Below are 23,844 nucleotides of genomic sequence, written 5' to 3'. Positions count from 1 at the left end.
TTTGTTTCAGTGTTTGGACAGAGTAAGTTTTATTGACAAGGAAGACAGAAGGAATGATGCACAGTATGTAAAACAGTTACATGGAGGATGTAAAATGAAATGGGTTTGATCTGTCATTTCATTCATCTTGCATATTATGATAGTTAACTTAGTACTAATGTTCATTTCAGTATGACATTCCCATTAGATGGGATCCAGATAATAGCTGTTACTTTTGCCAGGCTCATGTCTGAGTTCTCTGTCAGGGAGCAGCATAAGCAGGTTACTCTGTAAGGGAAGCAAAGCCAGGAGCTGCAGGTGACAGCAAGGCAGGCAGGGGCAGAGAGCTCACCAGCAAGGAGAGCAGTCCCACAGTATCCACGCAAGAAAAGCAGAGCAGGTCTCTTGAGGGTAACCAGTTGGCAAGTCTGTGGTAATGAGGAAGGTCCAAGATCAAGACCCGAAGGCAAGTCAGGGGCAGCACTGGGCTCAGTGACAGTACGCAGGGTCAGCCAGCAGCCCACCTGGGAAACCTCTAGTGATGAAGCAGGTTTGAGATCAAGCCACAAAGTCAAATCAGTTAGTTAAGGGCAGGGTTCAGATGCGTGAGGTGAGGCCAGGCAGAGGTATAGCTACAGCAGAGCTCGGTCAAGGACCAAGGGCAAGTGTGTCAGCTTAAATACAGCTCCCAAGCCCAGGGGGAAGGGCCCAGCAGAGGCTTCACACGGCTCTTTTCACAGCAGCCTCATCTGAAGTTACACGCCTGAGCTTGTGTCAGAGCTGGCCTTGAACACAGGCAGCCAAACCACTGCAGGGGGTGGTGCTCGTGGCCCTGATGCTTTACATCCAGCTCTGGAATTAATTTAACACAGCAAATAGCATTTAGCTTTTATTAAGCTCTATTATTATTGGGACAAAATACATGTTTTCAACAGGGCTTCAGCTTGCTTCTCTCTTTACCTTTATTGCTTTATCGTGATATGGCAGAACAGGATAATGTAGTTTGAAAGCTATTAGGAACCACCTTGTTACCAGTACCTTATAAACACTGTTTTATCTACCTCGTACAGCCAAACTGTTTGGAAAATGAATGTGTTGACTCATACTGAGGCATCTAATTTTTCTTGGCTACACAATCACTTTGGCTAACCTTGTATTAGTAATTACATTACCATGATCATCATCTTATTGCAGCTTAGCCTTACAGCTGGCTTACAAAACAAAAACATTCAGGCATGCAACCAAGTCATTCTAGCTTAACAAATACGTTATACGGATACTTTCTTTTTCTATCTTGTAAACATAGACTTTATAACCTTTCTGTCAAAATCGGTAGGTTTTTATATTAATATAATGTTGACTCAGCTTACTGATGTCAGGTAAAATTCTCAACCAAAACATTTTCTGCTCACATTCCCACAAAGCTAAAATTAACAATATACTGTGGGCAGAATCTTCCTTGCCCTTTCACTGCTGCCTTCTCACCTTGCTCTGATATCAATTCTATAGGAAAAATCCCTGATAAAACTCCTGGATTGTACTTACCATCGCGAGTAGTGCTGAAGCATTGCATGTTCCGTTACTGTGACAGCTACCCTGCATTAGCACAGTCTGACTGAAAGTAGAGATTGATTTCCAAAACTTGCAGAAATATTTTTAGCTCAATTACTGGTGCTGTATGGTTTTCTTTTTATGTAGTAGGTACCTTGATCTGCACAGTTGTCAGTGAAATGCTTTTGGTTCTTTACCTGTCTGATTTCCATTACTATTGTATGGGTGTCTTGATCTCTTTAAGGCAGTAGTGCTGGCAGCAACATTGGAAATTGCCTTTTTCTTCCATCTTACCTGAGCACAAAGGGTTGTTCAAGGACATGGACTGTGGGTCGCAGGATCCCAACCTAACAGTTCACCAGCTGGACCATACTGCTTGGGTGTCTGACCAGCTCCATCGCAGAGCTGCTTACATGAATGCACTTAGGTGATGTCCTAAGCAGTATTTAAAAATTCTCCATTTTTATTGCTGTGTGGAAAATGCATAAAGGAAAAGAGCTGTAAGAAAGTGAAATTCATGTCTCAGTGGAAAGAACGTACAAGGGCCTGACCCACCAATTGTGAAAGAAATGGGTTTTTTGCTAGTTCTGTACAAAAATGCTGATTTATCTCCAGTAAAGTGGTGCAATATACATATTTGGAGAAGTTGAGGAAAACTCTTAAATCTTTTTTTAGTTATAATGATCTTGTGACACAGTAACTGAATTTTTCTGTATCTGTATTACTCTAAAACTGATCTTGTAAGTATAAATCACCCTGTGACCAAATGTTTTCATTTACACTGAACCAAAGCAACTGCCACGTTTGCACCCGTGTGAATGTAACTGAACCCAGCATTTAGCCCTTACTATTACTTTACTATAGTTAAAATTAATTGTAAAAACTTCAAGATATTTCCTACACTAAATCTTTTTCTGGCATCAGAGCTGAATGTGGCTTGTGCTTCACTCTAGGTCTTGTCACTGCCTTGGACTGACTCTGCGGGGTTGTGGCCAGCAGTGATGTACCAAACAGCCAGCAGATGGCCCCTGAATTCCTCCCTTTTTTTTACAGGGAGGTATTTAATGAGTTCCTGAAACAAGACTAAAATCTCTTGTACTTAATGAACCTGCTGCCTCCACTCAAGAAAGGCTTAAAAATAAACGAAGGCAATTAGAGATGTAGTTATATTTAGCATGCAGAAACAGAAGGCCAAGATTCCTGTTTGTACCACCAGTCCAGCACACAGGATTCAGAATAGCCTGGAAGTTCCCAAGAAAATGTTTTTCTAGCATAGGCGACTGTGAGCTGGCACAGAGCCTGTGTTTCTGGCCTCCTCTTCATCTTCCCACTTGGTACCAGTGAGAAAATGGAGGGGGATTTGCTGGCACAGTGTGTTATGCTTAGGTTGAGTTGAGCTGGTTTATGGCCTCCTTGGCTGTAGTTAGCAAGCCAGAGGAGCTGAGGCTGCTACAGCCTCTGCCTGTGGCTCAGGATGGCACAGATCTATCCTAAGGACTTGCCTTAATAGGCAAAGCAGAGTATCTAGGCCTTAAATGTCTCTGTGATAAACAAATTCCTTTACACAGGCAGAGTCTGCTTGCTTGCTCTTTATGTTCTCTGAGTAAGAGGTGCTGTGGAAGTGTGTGCTTTGGCACTCTCAGGGCACAGATTAAAGCGAGTCAGGAACTTTACAGACATATGACTCTTCTCAGTAGTTTTGCTCACATAACCAGAGCAGTTAAAAAATGACATAGTAATCCTGCTTTAATAACCTGTTGCCTGCTTCAGTAGGTTTCTCAGCCCTATTGCTGCATATATGCTCAGAACCAGGAAACTCACCTTCTGTACAACAGGACTACCAAAAAGCTGTAGAGAAACTTCCATTTAAACCTCCACGTGGAGACCCAGTCTGATGGTTTCATGGGGACTCCCACCCTTGTGCATTGCACTTTCCAGCTATGGAATGAATTGAACAGTAAGGTCTTTAATGAGAAATGGCTGCTTTCAGTGTTGTTTCTCTGATTGGAATTTGAAATGGCCTCAGGAAAATGTGAAATATTTAATCCTTTCTATTCCTTGGCATATCTTGGAAGTGATTAAAATGAGTTTAGGCTTATTCTTGAATATACTTATGCATGATCTTGACAGATGGGAACATCCGTTGCTGTTGCTTAAGGGAAAGGTTAATGTAAGTAATAAGAATATAGTTTCCAGAATTACATGCATGAACTTGCTGCCAGTAGAGGTCCTAAATACTCCTTTGTTCACATTAGCAGAATGGTTCAGATTAAACTTGAAGAGAAGACAATAATGTAAAATGTCCATAGGCTACTTTCTATTTCTTATTCAGAAAAGGGCAGGAGGACAGGAAACCATTTCTGTACCTTTTGTCTCTTCAGGTCTTGCTCTTTGCCAGATCCTGTGTTTGTTGGCAGAAGGAACAGCGACCATAAGTTTGCAATGTGTATGAACAAGTGCCAGTCACGTTTAATTATACAACGAAATACTTTCTGCCCTGCATCTCTCTTGGAATCAGAATAGAAGTCACAACTCCCAGCCTTAACCTCAGGGCTGTGATCAGTGATGCTATTTGTAGATGAAAGGAGGCTGAATCTGTCCCTCTGGTTTTCGAAGGGGATGTCCAGGCTTGTCTGACACAGCCACGCTACCGTTAAAGCAGCTGTATAGTTTAAACTGTATTCCTAGTTTGTCCTCATGCCTTCTTGTTTAGCATTATGACTTAGGTTGGACTACAGTTCCCAATCTTAGCACACTGGTCACAACTTGTAAACATGTCATTACACAAATAATAGTTATGGAAGCATTATTCTGAGTGTCAGGGAATGGAATTCAAGGCTTTATCTGAGGTTATGGAGTGGAAGTATCATGCAGATATTTTTATTTTAAAAACACAGAGCTCTGTCCAGCTGTGTGCCAGGCACCTGGAGTTCCCACAAGCTTCAGTGGCCACTGGAAGCGCTTGGCAGTTCTCAGAATCACAGAAAACCCCCATATTTACTGCCTTGGAGAATTCGCAGGTCTGAAGGGTTATATCTACATAGTATTTTGCAGCTGGATGCAAGATCACAGAGCCTATATGACAGACTGGACACAATCCATTTCTAAACTGGAAGCTGATTGTTTCATAAGCAAGCTGCTTTAGCTCTGGTAAAACTTCCTCATAAAGCAGCTGAGCAGAGTTTGCTCCCCTCCACATCCCCCCCCTTTTTCTTAGGGGATTTCCATAAAGTATCAGGGGAAATACATTAAAAGACAAATAGATTAAAGGCTAGAAAAAATAAGGCTTTACCCAAGTTGATAAGTATATGGTGAATCTCCTGGAGTATCAATCTAGAGCCATTTCAGCAGCATTTAAAGCCAGCTAGGAGCGTGTGCCAAACACCAGCCTGGTTTTCAGATGGCTGAAGAGCAGTTCCATGCTCTATCGCAGCATTTCAAAGTGACCGTGTATGATTTCCTTCCCTGCTGTGGGTCTGGAAATCATGGCACCTTTTCTTTGTGAGGCAGTTTGAAATCATTTGAAGAACAATACTGTGGAAGATACAGATACTACTCTTTGGGTAGAGTATCATGGGAGGACGTGATACTGTTTCAGGAATGTCAAGAAAGGGATCAGAGGTTAATATTGGAAGTTTTTTGATAATCTTACACTATTCTTCACAGAGAAATACTCCATTCCAGAGCCAGGACTGAGGCACAAGTTCCTGATTCCCAGTCTTGTGCTCACATGAAATGTGTAAGTAATTAAACTTCTTTTACTTATTTCAGCTGCTCCTCGTTAAACAGGAGTATAAATTCATGAGAGGAGGAACTTTTTGTTATGTGTGCTCAGAACACCAGCACAATGAGGCTATGAATCCCTCTAAGCCTCTGTGTTACTGTAGTGTAAACACCAATCATGGAAAAGGCACTTCTAATTTTTAATGATTATGTCTCAGAAAGCAAACAAAATTGAATAGGATTCAGTGTTAGTTGGATTTAAATTTTACTGCAATTTTCAGAGCCGTTCTTTGTTTACCTGAGGAGTCAAGCCTTTGTCAGAAAATTTTCCCACTTCTAACAAATAAAGAAGCTGCTTGTTACCAGTTATTTGTGCCAGTTATTTGAATGTTTTTTAGCTACACTCAGACTTCTTGGTAAATGGCTTCAATTTACACAATTTTCCTTGAACATATTTGTGTGCAAATACCCATTTTCAAACACTTTTGATTTAACATACTTCACAACCACGTGAATGTTCTCTGTTTTAATGAACATTAGAATTAGCTTGGAATTGGTCCTTAGTAATCTGAAAGCTAGGCTGGTATTTGACATGTGCTCCTAGCTGGCTTTAAATACTAATTAGAACATTCTAGGTCCTAATGAAGTAATTCAAGAGCAATTCTATCAAGGAAGTCATCGCTGCTTTAACTGTGCTTGCCTGTCAGTGCTGACTGATAGATGTTATTCTTTCATTCGTAGTATTCTGGTTTAGTGAACTCAAACTGACTAGAAAGGTGTTGTCCAAAGAAGAACATTAGCGGGTTGTGTGAGACTCTACTAGTGATAATGTTCCAGGACAGGACAAAGCAAGAAATCACAGTGAGAAGCAGTAGCATATACAGGAGAGACAGCATGGCCAGGGCAGTGCTGCGTACTCACATCAGGAGCACTGGCAGGACAAGCAGAAAGGAGCAGGGTAGGACAGGGAGCACACTCTGGGGTACAGGATGATTCTTATTCAGGAGAAAATGTTTGATGCTGTGGAGTTGGCTTCTTCACCGTAGTTGGCAGAATAAATGTATAGTGAATTTTGGGTCAAAAATACTTTCTGCCTGTGTGATCCTGAGTGATCACACAGTGTCTCTCTGCTAACATATTCTGTGGGCCAGATCCTTGATTCTTGCAGAGGGGTGATGCGTATCTTTGATAGCACAGATGAGCCGTTAACTCTAGTGAAGCAGCTGAGAATTCCCTTAGTGCAGGCTAATGCAGAAGTGGCATAGAACAGTGTAGTTCACACTACATCACATCTCTGTCTTCGTTTGTGTTGAGGGGGATTATGGATAGGATGAAGAGGGACTTTTGTAGAACACTGATATGTCCTGAGCCAGAAATGTAACTGATCCTAGCTGTCATTAACTGTCTGCCAGTGTTGTGGTGGCCGTAAAGCTACTTTAATTGCACTTGGGGTTGACCATGCTCAGCTGGCAGCATCATGAAAAGGTACACAAAGTGGATTTTGCTGCCCTTGGTTCCTGGGCCGAGCAGAGCTCGGTTCCTTTCTGTGCGTCACATCCCAACTGCACTCCTATATTCAGTAATTTCTGATGACGAGCTGACGTTTCTCTTTGACGCTTGCCCTCTTTATGCTCCAGCAGAGACGCAGTCTAGATTTAGCACACTCACGCTGCCCAAGATGGAAAAGTGGTTTCTTCTGAATCAGGAGAGGTTATATTCTTCCTGCCCAAGACTAAGAATAACCGTCCAGAACAAGAAGATAACTTTCCGCAAATAAATTTTCTTTATTATTGTTATTTTTTTAGCTTAAACCCACATGATGTGTAATGCCCTAACTGAATTGAAGAACTACAGAGTTCATAGCAAATAATGCTCCCATTACGCAGCTCTTTGAATTCCTGCAATCTTCCTTTGGCAGAGTTATCTGCTTTGGAGGATCATAACTCCTCCATTTTAGCAATCTGAAGCTCAGTTCAGATGAGAAAATTTCAGTAACATCTTGCCACCATCATATTTTTCAGATCCATAACCTCAGCATGTTTGATACTCAGAAGCCGTTGATGCTAGAGAGAGTGAATCTAGTACAAAAATGCATTACCAGAAAGACCATTCAGACCATTAACATCAATCGTACTCTCTTTTTTTGTTACTAAATGTTGCCTTCCTAATTACAGTATGTTCTGCCAGTTGCATGCAGGAAATGCAGATGCTTTCCTCATTCTTATGCATTGCTCCCACTTTGCAATGATAAAGCAGTTCTTTGAATGGTTTCAGGGTTTATTCCACAATTTAATGTGGAATTTCAAATAATCTAACAGATGGCGTTGTCATCATTTTTCCTTCCCCACAGAATGAAAATGAACAAACACTTGACATTTCCAGTACGTCTTCATCTAATGCAAGAATTTTTAGAAGCCATGAAAGAGTGTTATCTGCTTTGCCTTAGATGGACAGAATCCTTAAATGTGTCCTAACTATCTCCTCTCCTACGTTAGCAACATGACTGGTGGAAAACAGATGTATAACCACATAATCAACATGCTTGCATTTTGTACCATGAGCTCTGTCTATAACGAAGCATGAACATGCAATGCTAGAGCTATTTCAGCATAAGAGTAGAGAATTTTCATTAGAGAAATTAGCTGGAGCTGTTAAAAGTACCTAGAAATCAGCTCACATTTACAAACGTACAGCAGATGCATCATTTGGCAGAAGATTTCTGCAGTCGGTAATTTGCCATTCATCAGGGATTGCCTCTTAAATCTGTGATCCAAGCTAGGGTGCACATGACATAGAAGGGATAAATTTAGACATGGCTGAAAACAATTATTTTGATTAAGCCTCCAGCCAATGAGAGTAAGATTCTTCCTATTCCTCCCCTTCCCCCTCACTTACCCCCTCTGGTAAAGAAGGAGGAGACTGTGTGAGTATAACTTATCTTCATTTTACATGCAGTGGATGTTTTGATTTAGCTCTCGCTGTTGTAGAGTCTGCTCAATGTAGTAGAGGGTGTTTTTGATTGAATATGATACCTTACTTCAGTGTTAGCATCAGCTTAGTTAGTGTTGGAAAAGGTGCTAGAAGGGAAATATCGAAGTTTTGTTTACCTGCAAAAGAGAGACCATATCTTTAAAATAAATTGGCTTCTCCCTGACGTGTCCTTCCACTGGGTGAAACCCTCAGACTGGGTGAGCTGATTCTTCTCGGAAATACTCACTAATTATTGGGTATGTGTGGTGAAATGAACTTTCCAGATGTGTAATGTAGTGTGGTTCCTCAACAGCAGTTGATAGTAACTGCTCTCACTTGCTCTCAGCCTTGTACCTAGCTCGAAACCAGCAGCAAAGTTGTCACCTGGCCCTCTTGGCTCCTGAGCTGCCACTCAGTCATTCCAGCCTCGAACCAGTCTGATAATTTTTCCCAGTTTTAGGGCAACAGAGCTGTTTGTCCAGCCTAGTATGCAGGTGTAGTAAAAGCAATGCCAACTAGTCTTTTAATAAACCATCAACAAAAGCATCATTTAACCAGTTAGAGCTATTTTCTTAGAAACAAAATTCCTTTAATCTTGGATGACAAACTTGTATCCATTAAGCTTCAGCGTGCTGTGATCACAAACAGGTTTGTTTTTTAAAAAATAATAATATGGAGGTAAAATGCCCCTTTTTAAATGATTGATTGTGCAGATCCTTCACATTACAGGGTTTTTTTGTGAGTAGTAGTTTCCTTTGAGGTTATTCCTTGGCTGCTTAGTGTGGTTGGTGCTTCTGCTTGCACTGTTGTTGTGTTAGAGTGCAGAAGGATGGCCAGAACTGGGGGTGGAGTGGTTGGAAAATTGAGCTGAAAGGTTGTAAGTTGCAATATTGTAAACTGTAATTGCAGAATAAAATAGCAAGCGCTTTGGAAATGGGAAATTTTATCTTATTTACTCTATGGTAATTGTTGGCACTTGACTACAATCAGCTGCAAGCCTGCCTGTGATTGACAGCACAATTCTAGCCTGAGCAACCAAAAATAGCCCAGCATTTGAGTAATTTTAGTCTTTTTATAACCTAATAGTGTCACAAATAAAAGCCAGTGTAACATGTAGGCAAAATGAACTCTCTTCATAGGTAGACTAGGGTAAATCGGGCAACGCTGTGGGAAGGCGTACTAAGAAAGCACTGAATGTATCTTACTTCAGCAATTCTTGCCCAGAATTAAATAGAATTAGCTCCTTTTTTGTTCAACGCCCTTAGCATTTCTGAAATTAGTTAAGTTCATCTACGCCCAGATTCTTGTTGGCCTAAGGAGACTGGCAGAGGGAGGAGGGGGAAGGACCAATGTTCATTGAAACCTCACTCATTCTCAGAAAGAACCTTAATAAGTAAAATTCTTAGCTGATGTTGGTCAGAAAACCTCTTGAGCCCTCCCCTGTTTCTGGGCCAAGCAAAGCTGGAATAGTTGGAAATTTCCTGCTGAAGCATTAGTAGATGCTGTTTTAATCTTTACCTCTTGAGTTACCTCCTTTCGTTGATCCCCACACCCTTGTTGAGAGAGGAAGAAAGAATCATTTCTCCAATATAGGAGTTAGAAGGAGGTCATCTTTTCCTGAAAATCTCTGGATTCCTTGGAGAACTGCAGTGGTAGGGTCAAAGCCCTGATGAATTCTGTTAGCTCCCCAGGACTACACTAACATTAGTAATGCAGATCTGCAGCATCAGAAACTTTTGCATGACTGTTTTTCCTTTATTACTAATTGCAGTTATTTGGTACTCATAGGCAGTGCTGTGCCTGTGGCAGATATTTTGGCACCAAAGCACTGGATGACACAATAGATCTGCTTGTGGCTTTTTATTAGCATATTTTTTTTGAAAACCATTTTAAGGAATTGTCTATTTTGAGGACAGGCAAAAAAGTCAAGCTACATTAACTCGTCAAGTGGATTAGTCATTAAACACCTTTGTGAACATTTTAATTCAGAATTAAAGTGGCTTTAATTGGATTTAGCTTACTTTCCTTCCAAAGTAAATTCAGGTAAATCAAATTAAGGTTAATTCAGTGTAAAGGCGTGGGCAGACATGCTCATTATGGGCTATGTGGAGCATATGAAAACATAACTGCTGAACTGCTTCTCAACACCCTCCTGCTCCCGTTGTGTTCCTATGGTGTTCCACAGCTCAGCTCACAGAAAGGGGAGCGTGCTAGTCTCATGCTACGGCAGGTTATTTCAGATTAATTCTGCTCACCTTAATTAGCAGTTTAGTCTGTTGGCTGATTGCGTTGACACGTACAGGAAATGCAGTCGTGTTGCACTTTGACTGGAGTGGGGAGCAGAGCCCTCAGCTGATGCTGTAACAAGTAGCTTGGAAAAGTTAATCCCATAAACAGCTCCAGCTATTTGCAAAACGAATGTGCCTCCATGCCTGTAGAATATATACACTCAGGATGCCTTGGAGGGGGGCCTGAGGGTCCTTGTTAAAGGATCATAACTGTTGAGCAGCAATACTCTTATGGGTACTGGAGAATCTTTGTGATTTTAGGGACTAGCTGCTTAATTTACAAAAGAAATGTCAGGGGCAGCAAATTGTATATAGATAGGAATAGCAAACCAGCCAATAATGACAGCTGCAGCTACAGCATCTTTGGAAGAACAAAAGAGATCTCAAACTATAACCCCACGATTCAACTTGGGGTTGTTTCTTAAAGAACAGGTCCCTTAAAGGAGAGGGAATTTGCATTCTAAAGAACCAAGTATCAATACTAAATAAAGAAGGGAGAGGAGTTCACTTGTAGCGTCATTTATGAAATGAGGTGTGTTAGATGAAGCAGAAAATAATTAAACTTTTGACACTTCTGTCAGGGTTGTTTTGAAGGCATTTCACTGATGAAGATTGAGTGTTTTGGTGGTTTGGGTTTTTTTTTTAAAGAATACAGCATAAATTTGATCATACTATTTTCAGCTGTGACTGTGTAATCTTCCATTCACCAAGCAGTGTTTGACTAAATGAAGACTCAGGTGACAGCTCTCCAAGAAACACTGAAGTGCTCCAGAAGGTGTCACTGATATAATGACCTAGCTTTTATGGCTCATGCTTCTTTTATAAGTGCTTGCTAGATATTAATTGCCCCTCCTGTGATGGCAATGAATGTAATTCATTCATGGTGATGAATACAGTTCCAGTAATCCACATAACTTCCATTTTCATGCTTTTTTTTTTTTGACAGGAAGCCTCTTATTTGCCAGATATTGACACATTGCCTAGGCCACACGGTATGAAAAATGAGGTGCTGCTCATGACCATTTGGCTGTCAAGTTGTGGCCAAGTAGCTACAGATCAGTGCGGGGGGCAGGTGCCTAACGTGGTGCTGAGAGCAGCCGACATCTACCAGGCCCTTGTGACGTGGCTTCTCTCTCTGGTGAGTACACGCAGTGACAGTGCACAAAAGAAGATTCTGCATGATTAAGGCTCTGTTTGCCCTCCAGTGAATATATGATCATTCTTGAAATCTCCTTCTTCCAACAGCTACAAAACTGTGGCTGAACAAAGAGGAAATTGCCTTGTAACTCACCTTAAAGTCAGTAAATAAAAGTCTTGCTGAAGTCAGTGGGAGCTGGATTGTGCCTGCAGTTTATGAAGAACAGGGCACAGAAAGTAAAAAATTGTTGAGCCAGACTCGCAGCAGTGAAAAGTGACTACAGGGAGCAGAGGGCTGTCTAAGGTCATACTTTGTCCTTGGCAATACAAGGGAACGGACACAGGTGCCTATTTCTTACCACTTGTTCTAATCAAGAAGAGATCTTTTCTGATAGTCAGAGGGCTATAAACAGGTGGTGATCTGTTTCATCTTAACTGCCCTTTGGATCACACCTTTTTCTCCTCTAAAGAAACCACCTTTTTCTCACTCTTCTCATTCATCCCATATTAGCCTTTTCCTCTAGGGAAAACAGGCCCTGTGTATTTTTCCTCCCCACCCTGCATGCTGGCCTCGTTCTTTTCCCTGATTACAGGCATCGGCATACCAATACCAATCCATGTACTCAAGGTAGATTTCCCCCTGAGCAGACTGCCTGCACCAGGCTTTTAAATCACTTAAACTCCTCTTAAACACTATTAATTGTTAATGGTGTTCACACTTCCATTAAAACATTGCTAACATTCTTTAATGTTAGTTCAATGCTAATGAAAATTGCCACTTGAACAGCCCCAGAGTCTGAATCTTCCATTCAGAAACTAGTTAGCTCATGACCAGCTGCAGTGTGAGCTTCCTTCCCTTGTGTTATTCCCATTTAAAAAACCTGAGCTCTGACTTGGAGCAGCTCTCTCCCAGCCTGAAAGGGTATCTCAGCTTCCAGGGCTCAGTGTCACTCTCCTGAGACGGTAAGGTCCAATGTTGTGATGGACGTTGTGCCCAGTAGAAACTGGGGTAAAATCCACCAATTTATTTCACACAGGTTCTCAAACAGCATTTTTAGACCAAATTCTCATCTGGTCATAATCTGTGTAATTCCACTGATTCGCTGGCTTCCTGGCTTGGGTAAATCAGCATATCTTTATTGATTTCACTGGAGATATGCTGATTTCTACCAGTTGAGAACACTATCCTCCAGATGCGAGCATTCCCCTGTGGCAGAGCTGCTACAGAATTTCCCATGTGAAACCAGTGTTCCAAGCAGTCAAGGACCCAGTAGTGCTATTTGGAGTGATACCGCTGACCTACGCAACAGTTTGAAAATCCGCTCAGGCCCTGTGTCGAGAACATATTTCTAAAGGCATTTATCTCGCTGTAAATAGTTTTGGTTTATATATACAGTAAATAGCAAAGTTGTTAATCCATCTAGAGATTGTCGTGATGGTATAAACCATGAGAACAAGACTTAGTGGTTTCTGTATTCACCGGAATCCTGGGAAGGAATTATAGTCCTGTAATTCAGACTTGTCTGTCTCTTCATCTAGTGTGTTCAGGCATTTCTGCCTCACATGGCTACTGTTCCTTTCTCTTGGCTTTGCTGGTTGCCTCTGTCTGACTTTCCCATAGCCTTCTGCCCTCTTTCACCTGCTACCTAGGTTTCAGGATGCTTTGCAGCACTACAGTGCCTTCCCAGTTTGTTTCAGGTATCTTTCCTGTCTCTTTTCTACCCTGTAGTAAAGTTTCTCATGTATTATGCGTGAAAAAGTGCGTCGTGTTTCAGCTGGACTTGGAACAGCCTTATGAGCCAACAAGTGGTCTATCCTACTGGAACCCTATCTCTGGAACTAAACTGATATTCACAATAAAAGACGTTCCATGTTCATCCTGGGGTTGGCAGAAGTTGCTTTTTACCCTCCTTGTTTTGGATCAGATATGTATAATGGAAAATAGAATGTTTGCCTCCCACACACGTGTGTGGACAAAAAAAATCCATCAAAGAGAAATCACTTCAGTCTAACTAAAAGGTGTATTCACTGGAGAGGGATTGATGGGGTTTTGAGTATTAACGATCACTAATAGGGAAGACAAAGGCTTATTAAAGAAGCCTGCACTAGTTCCTCAGAATTGCATAATCGCTTAGCATTGATTTTTGAACTGAGATTGGATTGATCTCATTATCATTAATGAAGGCAGCACACGGTGCCACTGTGACAAGAACATGCAGTGCAGCACTGACACGGGCACTATTCTCATTTCTTGCTAGACTAGGGAGCTTGCTTTCACATAGTGAAACTGGTGGAAGTCAGAGCTTGCAAGTCTTCATCGAGAAAATAAATCCTATGACTTATCAAAACCTGTGTATTGCTATTTAATTTGATCTTTATTGATTTTTCTACTGGCTAAACCACAGCTAACCCACTAATCAAGCGAGAGTGCTCCCTGGATTGTTGTACGTTATGGGGCTCTACTCAGAAACAACAGAGCAAGATAAAGGGTTCTTTTCAGTCTCTAAATACAGCCATCTAAAAATGAAATTATGTTCCTATGGATTTACAGGTGCCTCCAGTGAAAATAAAAGATGGACCCAAAGCTCCGTTTCGGGTAGCAGGGTTGCAGCAGGCCTGGCGAGAGGATGGCTTGGCCCTACATGCTTGTCTAATGCCAGCAGATGAGTCTTCAGCCCAGAACAGCTCCAAGATCCCAAAGATAAAAGTGAGTAGCAGCATTTACACTTGCCAGTCATGCACAGCAGCCATAGGCGGTTACCACTGGTTTTGACTAAAGACCAGGCTTGGATATGCAAATTCAAGCTCAAATTTCAGTGAGCCAGGATAGAGCAGCATAAGTGCTGCTCTAAATTAGAAAGGGGGAACAGCCCAGTACTGTGGGAACTGAAAGATTGCTTACAGCTAATTGCCAACTCAAGCTGTCCTCAGTTATGCTGAATTTAGATTGTGTGCAGATGAGAAACAAGCTCTCTGTGCGGAGTCTTTTGTCTCTGCTGCTCATTAACCATTAATATATTTTTGGTGGCTGTAACCCCACAGCGCAGAAATTTGGCTGGATTCAGAGGAGACATATCTTTGGCATGTATTATGGTTTTTGCTCTTATATTTTATCTGTGTGAAGAGTGTGGCCCATAAGAGGGAATCTTGTCTTCCTATTTGCCTCCCTGGAGGCAGGACCTAAGACTCCATTCCCTCAACTCTGGTAGACTGCAGAGTCTGTGCTGTGCCATAAAACGCCAAGCTGCAAGGTCTAGCACACAAGCTGAAAATCTAGCACACGTAGGTGGCACAGTGTAACGTAGGGCATGACATGAGCTGTGTCCTGAGAACAGCAGAGCTATGAAATAGCTCCTCTGGGCCCTGGTTTGTTGGTTCTCTCTTTTCACAGAGCTAATATGATGCAGATTAGTACTCTGAGCATCTTGGAGGCAGCTTGTTAGGTATTATTGCAGCTCTTGCCTGGTATAAACACCTATCCTACCTATGCAGTATAGCTGGCTCTTGCTGGAAAATGTACCCAGGTGTATCTGGGGAGCAGCAATCCTTGTGTACCCCAGGTCTCCTGTGGGCCACTTGCTTGAATAGCTATCCTCTTACTGAATAACCTCTGAGGTGCTGGCCCTGTGCTCTGTTGAGGCTGGCGAGTTTCTCTCGGGTGGCTCAAAGCAACACTTGTGGCATTAGCGAGCTGGTAGTGGATTTTCTACTCTACTTTTGCCTGCCTCACCCTCGTAATGTTAACGGGAATGTGATAAGTGTGCTCATTCGTGACACTTCCTCTATGCTGAAAAGACCCCATAGGACCCAATAGCAGGTGGTCTTAGGGGTCCCTGGTATCAGAGTTGCCCCTGCTGGACACATCATGTGAAGTTTAAATGGAAGAGGAGGTGTAAACATGTTTTAAAAATACGCTTAAGCTTCCCCTCCTCAGCTGCAGCAAACATTCCTCACTTGCAGCTGCCTGCCCAGGAGCAGTAAAGATTAAATTTCCCGTGATGTATCATAAAGCCTGGAGTATGACAGCTGTGGCTCCAGTGCTCCTGGAGGTAAATGATTGATCCTGGCAACAAAAGTCATGATTTAAAACACTACCAAAAAAAACCCAACCCCAAAACAATAAGCAACCTTTGCGTTAGTGTTTGAGCACCTGTCAGCAGAAGCAGCAGGGCTGATGAGACTAAGCGGTCTGCTGGACTGGAGAAGGGCTTAATGCTGGTTTCTGTCTAAGGCAACTGAATTTTTTTGCTCTGTGGAGCAAAGAAAATGGAGGAACAGAGACTGACCTGCCTTCTGTCCACTTGCCTTGTTGCTCTCTGCTGATTTCAGCTGAGGGGTTGGCCAAAGCATCGACATTATTGAGCACTGAGTATGCTCAAAACACGTATCCAGTGTTATGCAATTGAATGAACTTTTTGAAGCTGTGGGCTCAGGCTGCTCTGAACGTTTGGTTGGAGCTGGGAAGGTTGTATCACAGGTTGGTGGAACAAGCCGTGAAGAGCTTCCAGTCTGTTTATAAATTGTAAATGCTGGTCTCAGGCCCCATTTACAGTTACTGACACTGCTGTTGAGGTCAATGTGTGTGCACAGCAGTGAACATACAAGGCATTTGGATGGTGTTCCTCAAAGCAAGACTGTGTAACTGAGGTTTCCTTTCATTAAAGACTCTACCATATGTCTTTGTGGCAACAATTACTTTTGTCAATTTTGCTTTCTTGAGGCATTTGTAAAGCTGCTGCTCGTTCCCCAAAAGAGATCTAAGCTGATAACAACAACAAAAGTCTTTCAGAAATGTCAGCAGAGACAAGGAAAACAAGAGCAACTGATCCTATCTCCCCATTCCTCCTCTTGAGCAGCTTCAACTATTGGAGAGAAATGTGGTCAGTTTTACTCTTCACACTTAGGTCTTCAGTCTCTTGCTGTAGTGTTAATGTACAGTGTTTTAATGGTTGAATCAGATAACAAAATCCTGTTGTGGCACTTACCAGTTCTTGTTCGTTATCTCCTGTGGGCAGAAAGAGAACTACTTGTCAGGGCTTACCTTCAAAATATGACTGGGTTTCCAGGCGGTTTTGTTGCACCAGAAGCATTATGGCAAATTGATATTTTAATTTTCTTAATGTGTAGAGTCAGGAGTCCATTTTCAGTGCCAAAGATGGGTATGTACAAGACTATGCAACGTATTAGGTACAGATTTGTGCCTGCTGGATGCTCGGAGGGAAATGCCCATCTTTGTGTATCTGCACTCGTATCTCATAATAGCAGCAAAATGACAGTTGTCCATGGATTTTCTTCAGATTGGAATATGAATACGATTTTTACAGCAGACATTGGATCGCTATCTAAGAGCCTAAGGACCTATCTGTATCAACAAGGCGTGCCTTCCCTTTCCCTAGCTTGCCCTACTGTTAATTCCCAACCCTGCTGTGGTTGAACATGCTGAGTGCGTTTATCAGTCTCATTGGCTTTGATCTTATTTGATCCTGTGGCTTGTTGCCTGCTAAAGGGTCACAGCTCTACAGTTCATCACCGAGGGCTGGACCAAGGCAGCCTGCTAGCTTCATGGTACTATGGGTTGTTGCTGGGGGTTTTTGTTGGTTTCTTTGGGGTTTTTTTCCCGTTATTAGCGACTGGAGCTGAGCTACATTCTAGATCTCTAAGCCATCAACTTTCTATTTACTGGCCACTTTGCTGTCATCTGTGTGTCTTTTATTGTTTGTCACGTTTTATTTCTCCATCCCAAGGTCTAATGGTTATGGATGCAAATATAATAGTGGTTTCTCAAGGCAAAAGCTCCTGTTCTTGGCATATCAATAAGCCTTTTGGCTAATTCAACCAGGATGGCATCTATTCCTATATCAAGTAGTTCTGCTGTGTTTCCTCCCATTTTTATCAGGTTTTAGGGGTTTAGTTTGTTTTTTTTATTTCTGTCCTTCTCCAAGCAACTGATACAAGTGAGGCAAATCTGAACATCCCTGCGTGGTTTTGGTTTCTTGACTTGTTGTCAGAACAACAACATACACTCACCTCTTGTAATTCTTGCCTGGTGATAGACAAGCTGCAGCTACAAGCCTGTGTGATGGGAATTAGATTTGTAGAGTATGCTTTCTAAGAATCTACTAAGCGTTCCCAATTAGACACACTAGCCCTGTGCAGAGCAACGTGGTTCTTGTTTGTATACTTTGTTCACTTAACAGTTCTGTGGTGGCTCAGAAGAGCTTGCAATCTCTGTTATTAGATTTGAGCCTTTTTTTGCAGACCTCTCCTCCCTGAGCTCTAATTTCTAGGTGCAATAATAGCTGGTGCAGAGAAGATGCTTTGCGTAATTGTTGATTCTATTAATTTCTAATTGGGTCTTATTGAGGTTACCAATTTTGTTCTCTGAAAGTCCTGCTAGTTAAGAATCAACCTTGAAGAACAAAGGGGCTTAGAGGGGAGGTTAAATAATGGAGAACTCTAATTTGGCAGTGCTGTATTCAATATTAATGTGTCAATATTAATATTTGTATCAATCTTTTTAAAAATCTTGAAATTAATAAATCTTTTCATTTATATCCCTACGAAACCCTTTGCAAATTAATGTTTCATTGTATTGGGCTGTTTTATGGTCCTGTTTATGGCATTTTCTCCCTCTTTAAATGTGGTATGTAATCTGCTTCAGCGTAATATTAGTGGGCTGATGGATGTCATGAGCCAGTTATTTTATACCAGTGTCTGGCAACCAACTGAAGATCACTATTAACTCACCAGTCATCATCCGTGGTGGAGTTTTACAGCTGAGTGTGTCGAGAGCTCTGGTGGAAGGGCAATGCTGCTAATCTCCCCAGTGCCTTCACCGAGGGGCACTTTGTTTGAGTCAGGTCTGTGTGGAGGCATGTCCCCAAGTCATAGGGTGAGCCCTTCCACACAGCTGATGGGCGTAACTGACTGTTGCAGGCAGCATCTGCTCTCAAGTCCCACCTCCTGGGTCAGGAACCTCCCACCTCCTGGGTCAGGAACCCTGAGAGTATCAGGACCTTCAATTCTGTCTTTGAACCTGGGAGTAGAGACTTTGTGGGGTGATACCAGGATGGTGGGAGGAGGGTGCTTTCTGTGGGGACAAGTTGAGAGCTCTGGTTGCAGGCTGTGGTGGTTTGGGAGGCTGAGGGGTGTTACATTAGGGGTCTGGTTTGGAGAATCTGAAGTGCAGCTGTATGGCAGATGTGTGAAGCATGAGGCTGGGATGGTTGCAGGCAGAGAAAGAGCTGCTACAGGGGCATGGTACAGGACAGAAAGTTCCTGAGGCCATCATCAATGCTTTTTAACCTTTGACTCTTTGCAGACTAAGGAAGATCTACAAGGACCATCCATTTTTTACCAGAAGATTTCTGCATTTCTAGCCTGCACGTGGCTTCCAGATGTTGTCTGGTGGAGGGTAGAACTGACCAACCACTTCCAAAACCAGCTGTGTCCACTTCTTCCTGAAATTCCCTCTGTCCTGCTCAGCGACATCACTGCTGTTAATCCTGATCCTCAGGTACTGTACAGAAACGCTTGGACTTCTGGTAATTTTTTTTTCCTCATTAGGTCTAGTAAAAGTTGTTGTTCTTCCAGTGTTAACAAGTATTCTCATTTGCTTTAGCTGATTTAAACAGAGTTAGAAAACAAGTGCTTCTAAGCCGTGTACATTTCCACTGAAGTGTATGAGATTACAAGGACAAAGCGCCTCTTAAAATCAAGTGCTTAAAATCACTTGCCTGCCTAGAGACGTCTGCAAGAACATTCACCTCATGCTGTCTATAAGTAGAACGATAATTAACTTTTTCACTTCTGTCAGGTTAGCAAGTGCTCCATAACAAATATTCAAGTGAATGAAATGTTGCAAGAATTCATTGTAGTTCCCGGGGGAGTTTATTCCTTGAGGGCATCCAGCATTGCTTTTAGGCCTTTACCCTAAGGTAGGACAGCCTGTCCTACCTTAGGGTAAATATTTAGACCAGGTTTTCAAAGAAGCTCTGAATATGACCTGATTTCCATACCGTTTGAGGGAATATTCTACTTCTTTCCCATGACATGACCAGCCGTTGGACAATCATGGTCTTTTCCCAGTATTTCTAAATCAACAAAAACCTTGAGACACAATTCCAGGGAATGGTGAAGACTGCAATTCTGGTTCACAATGAAGTTTAGTTCCGAAAATAATGTTGCATGAGAACTTTTCTGCAATTTCAACCAAATTTGGGGATTACTATGACTCTGTGAGAATCAATGCCATGAAAGCTTAGGGGCTTAGCGGAGCACTTAGCAATTTGCCTAAAGGTTTATCCCGCTTCTGTGGAGGAAAAGGAGGCTTAATGTTGTTGATTTGCAGTCGCTGTAGCTTTCAAGTAGAAGCAAGTGCTGTAAAGCTGTGTGACGTACTTGTAAAAGATAAATCTGCTGTAGACTTTGAAGGCATAAAATAAGGCATCATTTAAAACAGTCAGGGCTTTTATGCAAATCCTGTATTAGGGGAATTATAAATCATTAGAAATTGAACAGCAAGATAGCAGGCACTTTCTGGGGGTGGATCTTTGCCTTGATGCCATAGAAAAACTGGAGTCAATTTAAAGACCCCATTCTCTTCCTAAGTTCAAACACTGTGCCACCCAGGTTCCCAAGCCCGAATTACCCTGAGACCACTATGTATCATGGCTTTTTGATAGATGTATCTTGCAGTTAAACAGAAAGGCTGATTTCTCAAAGCAAGGCTCAATGAGCCAGGCTCTCAGCAGGCAGCAGCTAACCCTGTTGTCTGCCCTGAAGCTTCACAAAGTGGTACCGAGAATGTTCCCAAGTGTCACTAAATCACAACCAAAAAATGCTGCATAGAAAATTCAATATCGTATTCTTTTAACTTCATTGTTTTGAAGATTTTGTACAAGGCCAGTGATCCATGCTTGCTTTTTGTGTGTTTATATTTATTTTGAGATGGTGTATACAAAACTAAGTAGACCAAAGAATCTGCTACTCCATGGTGGAAAAGCATGCAGTGAATACCTATTTTTGCTCCGGGTAGTTTACAGTCTGAGACAAAAATCCTGACAGGCTGCTGAAACAAATGGATAGGAGTGGAGGGAGAGGGAGCATCAGGCCAAATTGCTGTCTGCTTGTGTGCTGACTAGCTCTGTGTATGGTTTCAGGAGCAATTGTTAGCAGTAATTGTAATAACCTTTAAGCACGTTGTTTGTTAGTGCATGAGCCAATGTCTTGTTTTCAGTCAATTGGTCTAGTGTTGTTTCAGTCAGGACCCCAAACAGATTGCTTTTCTCTTTCTATTCTTCTTTGAGGCTTTCTTATTAATGCTGTGCATACAGCCTAATAACCTGCAGTAATTCACTTGTGATGTGAGGAGTAAACTCACAATGCAGTCATTAAACCCCAGGTTAGGTTAGAAGTGACATATCCCTGTGGAAGTTAACTGCAATGTCCCTTGTCAGCAAAAAGAGGATTGCTTCATTTTAGCATAAAGCAGAAGTACTTTCTCCTGTTAAGCCTTGGGATGCAACATTGACCTTAGGGATACAGACAACATGTGTAGCCAGTGTTGATGCTTTGTTTCCTCTGCCTGTTCCTCTAAGGCACACTGGATTTCTCCTGCTCACTCTCAGTTGTTCTGAACTGGGGCATTTGCCCAAAGGGTGCAACCCCTAACGCTCACCGTCTTCTCGGTCACCTTCCACAGCACCTCCTTGAACTCCCAACCTGTACAGGTGTCTGCCATGATGGAGGAGTCGGGGCATAGCGCTATTGGATGGGTGATTGTGTCAGTGAGGTTTCAGGGAAGAAGGGGAACCTCCATCCCTGAGTTAAGGTGAATGAGAAGTTTTCTTTTAGTTCCAGAAAATTGGTTTTGTTGCCACTCCCAGTGATCAGTTCCCTACTCACTGCTCCTTTAGTTAGTTCCCTAGCTGACTTCCAGCACAAGGGTTGTGTTTTCTTTCTTGAGACAATAGTACTGATTAAGGGCAGGTCTACACAAAGTTCCCTGCTCACTTTTCACTTAAGCAAAGCTCCATTTTTATTTTTTTAATGCAGTTTTGGCTAAGCATAGGTAAGAATTCCAGAACTGGGTCCAGGGAGCTAAATCTGCCCCGACGTTGTAATCTGATGCTGCCAACAACTTGAAACAGCACAGTGTGAACCAAGAGGAAGTTTGGTGTGTGGGAGTGGCCTTGCAGCAAGTACAGCAGTTCTTTAATGTGGTGTTTCAGACTTTTGGGGCTTCCCTGCTACAGAGTTGATGGCAACTGTGTTACCAGAGGAGCTCTACATGTACAGGGAAACACACAGGCTTTGAAAGTTGCAAACCTTTTGTCAAAGACTGGAATAACCGTGTAGCAGAAGAGCTGTGCACTGCCAGTGAAATCAGAAATCACTGTTTCATGCTGTGGAGAAGCGGGCCCAGATGCATCACTTGTTGCTTTGTGCACTTAAGGCACCTAATTTAGCGATGTGATTGCCCTAACTCTGCCCATAGTCTCTGAAGAGGGAGTGAAGGGCACTTCCAGAGAATCTTTCAGATCTGTGGATCTGTGTTTTAGATGAGCTCAACAAGGAGACACTGAGCTCTAGAGTTTGAATGCTGTGACGGTATTTCATTGACAAGCATCGTGGCCTTAGCCCTGCTGGGTGGCTTCAGCATCTTCCACTGTCTTTTACTCTGCTTTTAACTTCGATGCTAATGACAGGCTTCTTCAGAGAACTGCTACTTACTACCACGTCAGCTTTTCACCCAGCTCTCTTCAGGCCCTGGGCTGTGTGGGCATTGCCTTTCACACATCTCAAATGGTAATAACTGGTGGTGTGATGTAGCTCAGTGCCTCATGGTGTTGGCAATTATGCTGTTTTCATTTTGGGTTATTGCCCCATGTGCTCTTTTTCTCCTTCCATGCTGTGTGAGAAGCAGCAACTAGCAGCTTTAAGCAGTGCCTAACCAGGCCATGTAATGTTTTATGGATGGAGAGCTCAGCCTGAGCTACCTGGAGTGCAACACAATTTGGCCAGCTGTTGGACCTGATCCACACAGTGCTGTAAGCTCTCGGATTTAGTGTATGGCTCAGGGCTGTGCTTTCCTCCTCCAAAGCTTCTGTGGAGCCTGATGCCACAGCTTGAAAGACATGGTTGTTGTGCAGCTGAAATGGGCGTTAGGGAGGGCTAAAACACCCAGAACAGCACCTCCGCATCTGCTTCCCAAAACCGACCCAGCAGGATGAGACCTGCAGCATGGCAGGTGCCAGCCACTAAGACCAGCAGCTTGACAGTTTGAAATCAGGGCTAAAGTTGTAAAACAGGAGGTTCAAAAGGACAGGTTCGTCCTGCCTTTTGCTTTCCAAATCTTCCTTGTGTCTTGTATTTATCTGAGTTGGTGCTGAGGGCCGGGTCTCGCATGTCTGGCACCCTGAGTCTGCTGTGCAGCCTACTGAAGTTGTATGGACAGCTTTGGCAAGAGCACGTCATCTGACTAATGGTTCCACGTGGATCTGACCTGTCTGTGGGTGAGACATTTGTCCTGGGGCCTCATCTATATGCATTTATAGAAATTAATCCGTAGCTGCAGACACAGAATAGCTGCATGGGTGTATCCTCACGAGGCAGAAGGGAGAAGATGGCATCCTGGCCCTAGCTGAGTCCTGTTGGAGTTTGTCGTTGATTTTAGTGGGGCCAGGAGTTCAGGCTGCTGTTGGTATTTGTAACTAAAACCCCCTAACCTTTAAAAGGAGAAAGGACTACAGTGATGTCTACCAGAGTTGGCACAAAGATGAAGTCATAGCTTAGGGAGGAATAAACCATTATAATTTTTCATTCTTCCTAAAATTTGATAGCTCACATTTAAATTGTGACCATAGCTAATTATTCCAGAAAAGAACAGCTTAAAAGAACTATCAAGCTAATGTGTGTAGCCATTAGTACTGTGCATGGTGGGCAGAAAGGGTGGAAGTTATTTTCTCATCCTTTCTCTTCTGTGTTTCAAGATATCCCTTTCCCTATCCAGAGGGGAGGCAAGGGAAAGTGAGATGCATCTTCAAACTGCCTGAAGTACAGACACCAGAACTGCACATCTTCAGTGCAGCGCTTAATTAGCCCTCTCTATCCCCAGCCTTTTTGCTGCCTGGGATCTTGCTACTGTGCTTCCACATTCCCTATGCTAAATTCTCCAGCCGTCTGAAGTGAGCAC

At 42.6% G+C, this 23,844-nt stretch overlaps 1 protein-coding gene across 1 annotated transcript in view; it reads left to right on the top strand.

Annotated features, from left to right (window-relative positions):
* Nucleotides 1-23,844, top strand: part of DNAAF8 (dynein axonemal assembly factor 8) — a 91,596-nt gene that overhangs the window by 18,531 nt on the left and 49,221 nt on the right. The window contains exons 13-15 of the mRNA XM_068420236.1: nt 11,458-11,649; nt 14,200-14,355; nt 18,970-19,164. Coding sequence (XP_068276337.1) covers nt 11,458-11,649; nt 14,200-14,355; nt 18,970-19,164 — 543 coding nt within the window. The remainder of the gene's footprint in view (nt 1-11,457; nt 11,650-14,199; nt 14,356-18,969; nt 19,165-23,844) is intronic.

Source organism: Nyctibius grandis, chromosome 30 (assembly GCF_013368605.1).
Source record: "Nyctibius grandis isolate bNycGra1 chromosome 30, bNycGra1.pri, whole genome shotgun sequence".
In the NCBI taxonomy this organism is placed as follows: Eukaryota; Metazoa; Chordata; class Aves; order Nyctibiiformes; family Nyctibiidae; genus Nyctibius; species Nyctibius grandis.
The sequence above is the reverse complement of the archived record's forward strand: the minus strand, read 5'-3'. Positions and strand labels throughout refer to the sequence as shown.